Source organism: Xyrauchen texanus, chromosome 15, assembly GCF_025860055.1.
Source record: "Xyrauchen texanus isolate HMW12.3.18 chromosome 15, RBS_HiC_50CHRs, whole genome shotgun sequence".
Taxonomy (NCBI): domain Eukaryota; kingdom Metazoa; phylum Chordata; class Actinopteri; order Cypriniformes; family Catostomidae; genus Xyrauchen; species Xyrauchen texanus.
The window spans coordinates 34,348,391-34,361,464 of NC_068290.1; the positions used below are offsets into that span (position 1 = coordinate 34,348,391).

Consider the following 13,074-nt stretch of genomic DNA (forward strand, 5'->3'; position numbering starts at 1 on the left):
CATCCTGAGGGGGAAAATACACCAATCAGAATTGTGGCAAACAAATATGAGCAAAGAAGGCTGTGAAAAATGTCTTCATTGTTAATCCTTTTGATATTTCATTCAAAATATTCACAAAAAGCTATCCTCTAATGGATACCAAACATTTACAAACACAACACAAGTATTATGTTGTATTATTATTATTAATATATATATATATATGTACAGTACTGTGCAAAAGTCTTAGGCACATAAGATGCTTCACAAAAACAGTTATTTATATCTTTAGCTTCAGTGTGTCAATAGGAAATATAAATTTTAGACTCCCAAACATTTCTTTTGCAAATAAAAAAGATTAGAATAGAAGAACAGGGAGCCCTGCAACAGATATCATGGCCCCCACAGAGCCCCCCCACTGAACATCGTGTGAGTCTAAGATTACATAAAGAGACAGAATCAATTGAGACAGCCTAAACAGATAGAAGAACTGTGGCAAATTCTCCAAAAGCTTGGAACATCCTGTCTGCCAACAACCAAGAAAAACTGTGTCCAGGTGTACCTAGGAGAATGGTGGTCACACCGAATGCTGATTTAGCTTTATTATGTTTACTGGACTTTGTATGACATTAATTGATAAATGAAAACTATATATTTCATTATTTTTGAAGACATCCTCACTATGCAATATTTTTCACAAGTGCCTAAAACTTTTGCACAATACTGTGTGTGTACATGCGTACATGTGTGCGTGTGTGTGTGTGTGTGTGTGTGTGTGTGTGTGTGTGTGTGTGTGTGTGTGTGTGTGTGTGTGTGTGTGTATATATATATATATATATATATATATATATATATATAATAATAATAATACAGAAATTTTAAATCCATTACATTGTTTAGGCACATATGTTAAGCATTAAAAAGACTTTAGATTGCAATATATTTTTTATTTACATTATTGAACATAAGTCTATCATTTGGCCTACCGTTCACAGCAATCCTTTTTGCAGTTGAATTCATCAATCAGTCTGAGATGTATTATAAGGGCTTGTCTATTTACTCCTGCATCAGACGGACACTTTTGTTGCGTCTCAATTGTGTTGCATCATAAACATACAGTTTTTAGGTTGCTGTGTCAAGTTTAATGAAGTTTCAAACTTAGAAAAACACGTCTTGAGATCCATACCTTCAGATTTGTGCACCATTGAGCTGTGTTTGTACGCAAGAATGCAGCGTTGTAGACGAGACCACCTCATCCGAGTCCAAATTCAGTCCGAGACCAGAGTAGGTTGAGTTCGAGTCAAGACCAAGACAAGAAGAGGGTTGAGTACGAGTCAAGACCAAGACCAGAAGAGGGTTGAATACGAGTCAAGACCAAGACCAGAAGAGGGCTGAGTACGAGTCGAGACCAAGACCAGAAGAGGGTTGAGTACGAGTCGAGACCAAGACCAGAAGAGGGTTGAGTACGAGTCGAGACCAAGACCAGAAGAGGGTAGAGTACGAGTCGAGACCAAGACCAGAAGAGGGTTGAGTACGAGTCGAGACCAAGACCAGAAGAGGGCTGAGTACGAGTCGAGACCAAGACCAGAAGAGGGCTGAGTACGAGTCGAGACCAAGACCAGAAGAGGGTTGAGTACGAGTCGAGACCAAGACCAGAAGAGGGTTGAGTACGAGTCGAGACCAAGACCAGAAGAGGGCTGAGTACGAGTCGAGACCAAGACCAGAAGAGGGTTGAGTACGAGTCGAGACCAAGACCAGAAGAGAGTTGAGTACGAGTCGAGACCAAGACCAGAAGAGGGTCGAGTACGAGTCGAGACCAAGACCAGAAGAGGGTCGAGTACGAGTCGAGACCAAGACCAGAAGAGGGTCGAGTACGAGTCGAGACCAAGACCAGAAGAGGGTCGAGTACGAGTCGAGACCAAGACCAGAAGAGGGTCGAGTACGAGTCGAGACCAAGACCAGAAGAGGGTCGAGTACGAGTCGAGACCAAGACCAGAAGAGGGTCGAGTACGAGTCGAGACCAAGACCAGAAGAGGGTCGAGTACGAGTCGAGACCAAGATCAGAAGAGGGTCGAGTACGAGTCAAGATCAAGACCAGAAGAGGGTTGAGTACGAGTCAAGATCAAGACCAGAAGAGGGTTGAGTACGAGTCGAGACCAAGACCAGAAGAGGGTTGAGTACGAGTCGAGACCAAGACCAAGACTGGAGAGGGCCAAATCCGAATAGAGACCGAGACCAGTAAAGGCCGAGTCAAAGACGAGAGTTTGAAATGTATTAAATAGTTGAAAGAACTATAGGCGCATAGATCAAATAAACCTAATTTATTATTTTAATATTTAACAATTCGGTTTTACAAAATACAGTATTACTGTACAATGACTTAAAGAGATGCCTGTTTTAGATAGTTTCATCTGGAAAGCATCTAACATTTGCTAAACATCCTAAAAAGATCAGATTTGCAATCATTGTAAATAATAAATGTCTCATTTGCGGATTGTCTTATTGAAATCCATCTTATAGATGTATTGCAGATGAGCAAGCAAAGACATCTTCCAGATGTAAACGCACACATCAAATAGGCGTCTGGGGGTTGTACGCGTGCAACAAAAGAGTATTACACAGGCATCTAGAGACATATTTTAACAGTTAATGTTCTTTTTAACTTCACAAAAGAACTTTAAAAAATAGTGGACATGCTGCACAAGATGCCAAAAACACAGCGTGACATAATGCAATGCTCAAATACAACGGTTTAGCATGTTTACATAGAAAAACAGCATGGGTGGACGCAACAACACATTTGGTGTGAACAACTTCTTATTAACAAACACAACACCAATGGAAGTTTCTCAAAGTTACCTCTCAAATTATCCACATTATTCAACGAACAAATCGGACTGAATAGCCAAACGATTCAGACCTTTTTGCTAACCTTTTTGGTCAATTTGATGAAAAGAACTGAATCAACAGAATGATTTATTTGGGAACTGGGCATCTGATTATTTCTGATTCTACTCAGCAGATTTAAATGTGGGACATGACATCAAGATCTCTAATATTATGTTAACTTCTCTGACATGCATATGTTGTGTCTTGCACTAGCCTTAACATGCCATCCGTAGCATCCATCGTTGATTCTGTCTGATCAAAAATACACAATAAGAATTATTTACAGCAAGCAGGCTCGTATCAGCCTTTGCTCTTGGTTGGCAGACAGTTTTTGAGGAATAATTCATACCATTACCTCAGCAGTAAACTCTGATGATGTATGTGCCAGACGGGATTCTAGACATCAGAACTGGGTCAGAGCTCTAAGATTTTTAACTTTTAATCCAGTCCCAATTTGGTTTGTTCTCTTGACTCTCCTGTCTTTCACTTACTCATGTTATCTTTAAGCAATAATCAAAATAACAGGTGAATGAAGTCCCCTTAAATGAGTTAAGATAAATGTTTGTAAAATGTAAATAAGAGAAAGAGTTCACAATAGAGTAAACTCAGCAGTGACCACATCAGTCAACACAACCAAAGCCAGGGGTCATCTTTGTTCTCAGACACAGACATCTGAAAATTTGCTATCAAGTTTACAGTGTCAATTTCCAATAATTCTCAGACCCAGAATATTGTTTTTTTTTTTTTTCATTTGTTTTCAAAATCAAAGTTTTGTGGCTTTTAGTCAATGTCTGTAAGCTTTGAGGCCATCATGTTCCTCTGAAAGTTGACAAAAATGTATCTATTCTATTATCTATTCAAGACTCAGGGGCAAATACAAGATTTTGTCCTATTAAGTGCTCTCTACACTGAGATTGTCTATCTTATTATAGATTTTGCATACATTGAACCTGCAATAGGTTGTAGCAAATAATGGGTTGTTGATGTTTCTTTGGTAGAGCCAATACTTAGTTTATTTCCTTTTACAACAACCAATTAGCTGGAATTTAATAATTTAGCTGTAATTATGAAGAACCAAACACAGCCATGTGCACTCACACAATGCACAATACTGACAGGTGTGCGCATGGCAAGAGAACCGAACCCGAAGCCATGTGCTCATGAAAGATGAGAAAAGGAGCATGAGTTTCTGGATCCCAACCCCCCCGTGGCTGGGAGCTCTGTAAGCTGCGGGCGAGCTGCATTGATGTGGGACCCCTCGGGGCTAGCTGCAGCAACGTGGGACACCTCCAGGTGATCTACAGTGGGCTCAAAAGTAGTCCGTCTCCTCCTCCACTTGCAGATGGTGGGATGAGCAATGGTGGGCTTGACCGCCTCCTGGCAGTCTGCAGCGGGCTTCTTCCTCCTATGGTGGTGTGAAGCCTTGTCTTGGGATTTGGAGTTCCACGTCTTAAACAGAAGTTCCACTACTGTGAGCCAGCAGAGGTGGTCAACCAAATCCCCAAAAAGGCCAAAAAAATTATAAAATAGCTCACTCCGCTCCTCAATGCTGTACGGTTGGTCTAGACCCATCAGGAAAGTTTAATACTGGTCTCACCATAGCACGACCAGTGGGGCTTGTGGACCAGTTCCTCTGCATAAATGCCGCCCATTCTGCAAGAGTTTTTCCTGGGTAGTGCCATGAAAGACCAGCTTCTTCTGGATGGGAGCTGGGTAGAGAAAAATGCCCATCTTGCCTCTGCTGGGTCCAAGTTTGGCCAGATTGTTATGTCACAGAATCTGATGGAGGACCCAAGTGCAGAGGCGATTTGTAAGAAGGGCTTTATTAAAAATAAAACATAGTACAAACAGAAGTTATCATGAGGGAAAGAAACAACAAATCTGGTCAATGCTCAAGCTTAAAGATAAACCAAGAGAAGACTGACTGAGATACAAGAACATACAGGAGCTACAAGCAACAACAAGGACTAAACAAGGGAGAGTGAAAAGCGAAACAAGAATGCGGAGTCGTGGAAGCACATGGCAGACAAACAAAGCCATGTACTAAATTACAAGACCAAAATGGCCATGAGTGCACATGGTGATGAAGAACCAAACACAGCCACGTGCACTCACACAAAACACAAGACTGACAGGAGAACCAAAGCCATGCGCTCACAAAAGATGAGACATTGAGGATGAGTGTCTGGATCCAGACCCAGACCCAAAACCGAACTAGACCGAAGAGTCAGGACCCAGACACTACACTCCGAACATAAAAACACAAAACATGGGCGTCAGGATCCAGTCACCAAACAATGGACATGACTGACCAAAGTGACAGGATCCTGACACGTATACCTGCTGTCAGGTGGTTTTGCCAGGCTGTCATGTAAACTGAAGGCTATTATTTGGTATGTCCCACCCTAACTTCCTGTTTCAATAGGAAAAATGTCAACACAGGAAAGAAATCTGCACTTTTCAAACCATTTCATGGGCTCTTAAAATGCTTAAAGGTCTCAACCGTGTCACTTTGTGTCTAAGCCCAGCTCTTTAATTCATTGCTAATTAATTTAAATGAAATTTAAAAAAAATTGTCTTTAATTGTCTATAAGTGAATAAAGTATTCAAGTATTCAAATCTATTATTCATTGAATCCTGACTGAACTAATTTTAACAAATGGAACCTTATTGTAAAGTGATACAAAAACACATATCTAACCACATATACATTTTACACTTCCATATACAAACTGTTTACGGTTTGTAGGTGCAGTAATCATTTACCATGTCAGAGTGGCTGATGACTCGGATCTCTTGGTATGCTGATCATGAGTGCATTTCATATATCCCAGAGTGGCTTATTAATGATCAGCATTTACAGGGTGAAAATTCCATTGCTGCAATACTCTTCTCTGTAAGTGGATGATGAGATGTTGAGAGTTACAAATAGAGGTGTCAGTTTGATTTGTCTTTGGCTGTGGGTGTGTGTGAGAGTAAAAGGTCAGATGTGCATGTGTTGTGTTTGTGAGTGTGCCACTACAGACAAGATTACATTTTGATCTGTCATTCTCTGGGCAACTTTAGCACGTGTTATAGCAGAAATCATGTAAGGATCAAGAAGTGATTTATTTCTTGAGATATAAAATTTTCCTATGTTAAGCATACTTAAAGCTTTGCATTTTTGAAGTACTGCATTGAATACATTGTAACCAAAGGAGTTATTCTTTTTTAACATGTTAGTGCAGCAACACACATTTATTAACATGTATGAAATCATTGTTTTGCATTTATTGCAGCAGTCATTATTCAGACCAAATTGTTTAGACATTATAAAATGGATAGTTCTGACTCCAAATTCTGTTTGGCCCTAAATGGAAAATTCTGTCATCATTTACTCACCCTCATGTGTTCCAAACCCAGATGACTTGAATAAATGGAGATGTTGGTCAGAATGATAGAGCCTGAAAGCCTCAATCCCCATACATTTTCATGATAAGTAAAAAGGCAACATCAACATTATATAGTGTTATAGTGCCTGCCCACTATTTCAGCCATCTTTGTTTTGGAGGTATTTTTTTTCCAGTGGAATTTCATAAATTAAGAGTTCTAATCCATAAACTAAACTACCCAGCTCATAATCATGTTTTGTGTGTATGTCTATTAGTCTGCAGATGTTTCTGATCAGATACTGAGAGTTGTGGCCCGATCGAGCCGGCTAGAGGAGCTGGTTCTGGACAATGCTGGTCTCAAAACGTAAGCAACCAACCATCTATAGGACTTAACAGCTTTTTCAACTTCAAAGCTCCATATTCTGCTTAGTATGTATGAAACTGCTACCAGTGTTGGCAGATAATTTGCTGCAGATTGTGACATTGTGATTTGTATTTCTGCATTTCAGGGACTTTGCCCAGAAATTGGCAAATGCCCTCACCCACAATACCAACTCAGGACTGCACACCTTAAACCTTGCCAACAATCCCCTCGAGGACAGAGGTAAGTTACTGTCCAGGTATTTATATTCTCTCTGTTGTGCTGTATAGGATTGTGTGGGATAACGATACTAATAACGGAACGGAGTATTTTGCCATTATATACCAAAAATAACATTAGTATGAAATCAGTTTGCAAATTATAATACCTGACCTGCCCAATTGTGTGCCGCAAGTTTTTTGCAGTTCGGGCAGAATGACATGAAGCATGAAAATCTGATTGGTTGACACAAGGTTGATTTTAATGCCCTTACTGAATTTGAAATTGAAAGTGGTGGTGGAGGTGGATGTGGAGATTCCCCCAACACTATGTAAAGCACTTTAAGTGCTTTAAAATCTCTATATAAATGTAAGGAATTATTAATTTTGTAATTTATCTATATTGTAAATGCAGATGTGATTTTTAACAAAAGTCATTTTTAGTCTTTATATGGCGGAACTTAATTATCAATAGCGCTCAACAGGTATGATATGTATTTTTGTAAAAACATTAATGGAGAGTATCAAATGACAGTAGAAAAACGTTGTTACAAATGTAAGTAAAGCATTGGGAAGATAATTTTTTTTTAATTATTGCAGATTTAAATTGAGTTCAGTATTTGCATTTGTACATTTTGATGAATTATTGTGAAGAAATGTTGAATGAATTGCTGCAGAATCTACCTCTGTTAGCCCTTTTCTACCGACATTGTTTGGGTGCGGGTTCCTGGGCCGGTGCTGGTTCTGCACCGGCCCCAAAAGCTTTCTGGTCTCTATGCAGGAACCGGTTACATCAGGGGATGGAGGGCGGGATAATGTTTTGTCACCATGGTAAAGTTTTCCCAAACAACAACAGTAGCTGCCGTCTGCAGCAAGAACTACTACTTCGCTCTTTAACAACAATAAAAGACCACAAAATGATCAGACATCAAAAGAGATATGTTATTTACAGAGATCCAAGATAAACTAGAGAGATCGCAAAGGAAAAAAAATATGCTACGAGAATGAAGATACAGTACGAAATGATGCATGTCGCCTTCAATCGGACAATTGACTAAATCATAAACAAATTGAAAAACACTTAAGGGAGTGCAGGGACCATAAGAAGGACATAAGCAAAAGCGACAGTGGATGTAGCAATGATGTTTTGGACTCGGACACCGACCGGCCTACTATCTAACCGGGACATTGAATTCAGACTGAAGACTGAATTTATAGTCAAAATTGCATAGAACCCACTGTAGAGCAGCTTGCCTTTATGTAATTTTGGGTGCAAATTATTATCGCGGTAATTGTTTCCCTTCCATAAAAGCATAGTCGACTTCGCATTTCAAGTCTGATCTATGCCCCTCTGTTTGGCAATGTTGAGGGTCAGCGAAAATGAGGGAAACCCTCAATGCAATGGATTGACACAATAACCACAACAATCAGAAAAATGCTGCATGACCAAGCAACTATTTATTTCGTTCTGTTACACATAGGGTCGCCATGAGTCGTGGACTCCTGGACAGCAGTTAAAACAACATGCCTCTCTGAATACAAGTCTTCCAAATATGACCCAGTGAACACTTTTCATGTTTTAGGGATAGGAATCATAAGGAATTTAACAGTTCTTGTTCCTATTCCAGTTCGATGACTATGTTATAATACTGTATGTTATACTTTAATTTATTATAAAAATACCAGAACATAAACAATACTAATTTGGCAAAGTATAGTTTATTGCAACAAAACTGTTCTGAATGTGTCATAGAATGATTGTATAAGGCCACGTCTACTATTTTCATTTTAAAATGCATTGATTTTGCTATGTTTACACATCTCATCCACACTGGAACGTTATTCTCCACCCCTGACAATGGAGCATTTTGAAAACGCCCTTTCATTACCCCATATTTTGGAAAAGGATAACGTTAGGAAGCTGAAAGTGTTCTCAATCGAAAATGGATTGGTGCGAATGCAGCATTAATGTGAATCCGATGATTTGAGAGTTGTTTGACCGATTCATTCAAAAGTCATTCATTCACTGATCAGACTACACTGGCTTCGGTGCATATTTGTTGTTGCATGCACCCAGCATGGACAATAGAGATATGTGTTATCTATTTAATTTAATGCAGAATGCAGATTTTCAAGAACTGTTAACAGAACTACACTTCATGAAAATAATTTGGTTACAGTATTGGTTACGATTTGATTCACAAATCTAGGATGTATTAATGGGGACATTTTCGACTATTCAGCAAAACCTTCGAAGGGTTAAATATATGGCATCTCCCATGGAACCTCCAATATCTGAACTTTTTCCACAGACTATAAATAAAACATAAACGCTGGTCTTTAACGCTGTGTGTGGACATGCTTAACCTCATGTAAGATGAAGCAGGAGGGAATTCTCTCTGATCCGTGGAGGAGAACTTTATGTATTTGCTGGTCTACATTTCAGTCCTTGACTTATACTGATGTATGGACATTGAGCTGTTTACATTACCATTTGCTGAATCAAATTATGCTAGATAGAAAATTGCAAAGAAAAAATGATAGCAAGCAAGAAGCAGTGAGTAAGTGTAAATGAGGCAAATGTCAAAAGTGGCCTGATTTATTTGAATTCACGCCCTAGAAACCACCCAGAGCACCCTAGCAACTATTAGCAATGCTCTAGCAACCACCAATAGCACCCAGAATTGTAGTAGCAAGTTTTTTTATGGGCAAGCACCATTCACATTTTTTTCAGAAAATGTAAATACCTGCTTGTTTTGGGGCTGTTGTCAATATATGTTTAATTACACACACTCCAGTATAACCTTTAAATGACCAATGCGATATTAGAGCTATTAGAAGCCAAAATAAAGAGATATATATATATATATATATATATATATATATATATATATATATATATATATATATATATATATATATATATATATATATACTACAGATAACAAAGTATAACATGACATTTAAGCATCAACATATTTGTACATTGTTTGTGGGAAATTATTTTGTCAGTAACCTCATAATTTTGCTGCAGGAATCGCCTCACTGGGTGCACAGTTTGCCAAACTCTGCAAGGGCCTCAAGCACCTAAACTTCTCCAGAACCTCATTGTCACCCAAAGGTGAGTCAAGGAATCTTCTCCATTACCTGTAGGAACTCTTTTGGGCTTTACTGCCATAAAGCCCAAAAGGTTTCAGTTGTTTTAAAGCTGGAATATATTCCGGGAGCACTTTCTAAGAAGCCCATATTTATAGTGCATTGCAAAGTCATTATAATGCATTAGTAATACCTCGTAATACACATTTTAATATGTTATAACTTCTCATAAATAATTGTAACCACAATTATAATACATTAGAATACTTAACTATTCATAGTTATACCTTAGAATATAATGCAGAAATCAAACTGATTCTAAACTGGACTTGAATAAACATTAATGTTTGTGCATCTTATTTGGAGACTTATTTTATAAGTAACTTCCATTATATAAGTCTGACTTGTTATTTGACTTGTATTGTTTGTAACTTACAGTAGGCAAAGACTAATTATAATATGATCACGTCTTTTGACTGTTTACATCATGCTGATTTTGCATGGCAGCACTAATATGATTAACTTTATAAACTTCTGCTGCATTAAAATATGATGTTGCTTGTGTTATTTAAGCAATATCACATGAGCAAGAGTGTGATATGGCCCTACATCAGCACTGCTGTGATTCGGCTGGAGGCTCGAGTGCCGTAGGTAATCACAGCAGTGCTGATTTAGGGCCATATATTATGATTGGGAGTGTGATATTGCTTATATACATTTACATTTAAAGAAATATATAAAAATAGCATCACGGCTAGTATCAAGTTATTGGATAAGCGAGCACGCTTGTGTGCGTGCGTGTGTGTGTGTGTGTGTGTGTGAGAGAGAGAGAGAGAGAGTGTGTGCGATCATCTGTTGCCACATCCAAGCAGAGATGCTTTTAGCTTTCTGAAGATCAGCTTTCTCAGTGGACAAAATAGCATCCAAGCAGGGGTATTTCTCCGTATTTTGCGGTAGCCAGTGCGCAAGAGTCTTTTACTATAGAAACCGCAAATCTCCTCCACCATTTTAAACCGCACGTCCTCTTCAATGTGGAAACTCCAGTAATTAAGTGTGTAAATTGTGTAATTAATCAGTCTGTTGTGTCTCTCAGCTCTGATTAGCCGTAATGTAGAAGTTGTTCATTTAAAGCCATTTAAAGCTGTTTCCTAGCGTTAGTAATGTTGTAGTAATACAAGTGATCACGAAGAGCTGTATGTAAACACTGGTTGACGTGGATTTGCTTCACGTTACCTAACTGGCTCATATTACACACAAAAATGATCTTTTGCCGCTACCTGCTGGCTAACATATGTAATGTAAAAAAAAAAATACATGTAAGAGACACACATACAGTAGCTCTTAACACATATGCACTGCTCTTACACTTTAGTTTAGGACACAAGGGGAGTGATACACATTGAAGCATCCGAGTGCTGATTGAGTGAGACCATCAGTGCTCATGGAACATCTCTCGTCCAATCAGATTCGAGGACTGGAACTAACTGTTGTATAATAATGCATTATACTCAAAAGTGTACCTATAAAAAGGGTAAGCCTTATGATGTATTATAACTAAAGTTATAATTGTTTGAGAAGTTATAACTTAATATAAGGTGTATCATGAGACATTATGGATGCAGTCGAATGCATTTATAATTGATTTAAAATGCATTATAAATATGGGCTCCACAGAAATTGTTACCCATATTCCTTTAAGCTGCTATTGAAGAGCCATCCAACTGTCATCACCCCCTGTAAATTAGTTAAATGCAACCCTTGAGTAAACATCATGTGTGAAACCTGTGACTGTTGTGCTGATTCATGCAGAGGGATCTGTTTTTATCTGTGCACATGCAAGTTTATTTGCCATAATTATCTAACATAAGCAATGAACTGTAGGTCTTTAGATAAGTGTAATACATTCTAATATTTATGATCAATTCCTTTCCTCCCTTTCTCTCTCTCTCTCTCCATCTCTTTCTGTTTCTTCCTCTATTGATTTTTGTTAGCTTCTAAAATTGGCCTGCAAAGAGTTGTCACAAACTGTCAATTTGTTGTTTGTTTTTGGGCATACATATATTAGCTAGAAATGTTTTTGCTTATTGATCGATTCCCCTCATGAAAACATCAGTACTGGCAGATTTACTAAGTCATCTCTCAACTCATAAACCTGTATCTACCCAGAAGATAAATGACTATATCCAATGACTGTGGATTATACATAGGATTTATGTGAGGAGTATTGGCAGTGATTTAATGATCGCAACATCGATGTTGAACAGATTAATGGTCATATTAAATGGGAAACTCTCTAAGGTTTAGCGGTACTTAACTGCATTTAGTCTATTTTTACTTTAACTTGGAAAAACAAAGGAGACTCAGATCATGCCAAAAAGCAGATACAAGATCACAAAGGACAAACAAATGATCAAGTTACATGAGTTATTTACATCAGAATACAGATAACAAGTAGTTTACAAGGGAACATTTTTAATCTTAGTAGTCATACAATATTTATAAGGTAGCAATCATGCTTTCCTCCAATTTATGTTAATTTATAATTTATACGAATTTTCCTATTCGGGAAAAATAATTTTGTGAATACATTTTTATTAAAGTATTAGCTCAGTAAAGAAACTCTTTGCCATTACAAACAGATGTGGGCTGGTGCCATGGCATGATGTCATTGCGTACAAATATTTCCCATTTCTTTGGCTAGGCATCAACCAATGAAACAACTTCATTGCCCCCTCTGCCACCACTGGTCTTGCTCTCTCACATCCGTTTTCACAAGTGCACAAGTAAATGTTGCTACAGGTTTTTCCACAAAAGTAGTTGCAAAAGTCATGAGTGAAGATTTAAAATTGCAGTACCAGATTTGGGAGGTTGTAAATGCCAATTTGTGGTTGTAAAGAGAAAATGAATTAAAGTACAAAATTTGATGTATAATACAAGTTTGTTTCTGTACAGAACACAAGCTTTGAACTATTGTCTTTGAGTGCAGATTGCAACATTCAAATTCAAATTTTCACATCTGTGCTATGAGTATATATTTATTATAGAAGTTCTCCGATTCAAATTTGCAAGCTCTCGAGTTTTGCTACCGATTTATCTTCATACAGATCATTCACCAGGCGGGACAAAAATACATTGATTAAGAGCCCAATGTTCAGTCAAG

At 38.1% G+C, this 13,074-nt stretch overlaps 1 protein-coding gene across 3 annotated transcripts in view; it reads left to right on the forward strand.

Annotated features, from left to right (window-relative positions):
- The window catches only part of LOC127655807 (F-actin-uncapping protein LRRC16A-like), a 198,444-nt gene that overhangs the window by 86,319 nt on the left and 99,051 nt on the right, over positions 1-13,074 (forward strand). For all 3 annotated transcript variants that reach the window (XM_052143791.1, XM_052143792.1, XM_052143793.1), the window contains exons 10-12: positions 6,515-6,603; positions 6,749-6,843; positions 9,853-9,939. In XM_052143791.1, coding sequence (XP_051999751.1) covers positions 6,515-6,603; positions 6,749-6,843; positions 9,853-9,939 — 271 coding nt within the window. The remainder of the gene's footprint in view (positions 1-6,514; positions 6,604-6,748; positions 6,844-9,852; positions 9,940-13,074) is intronic.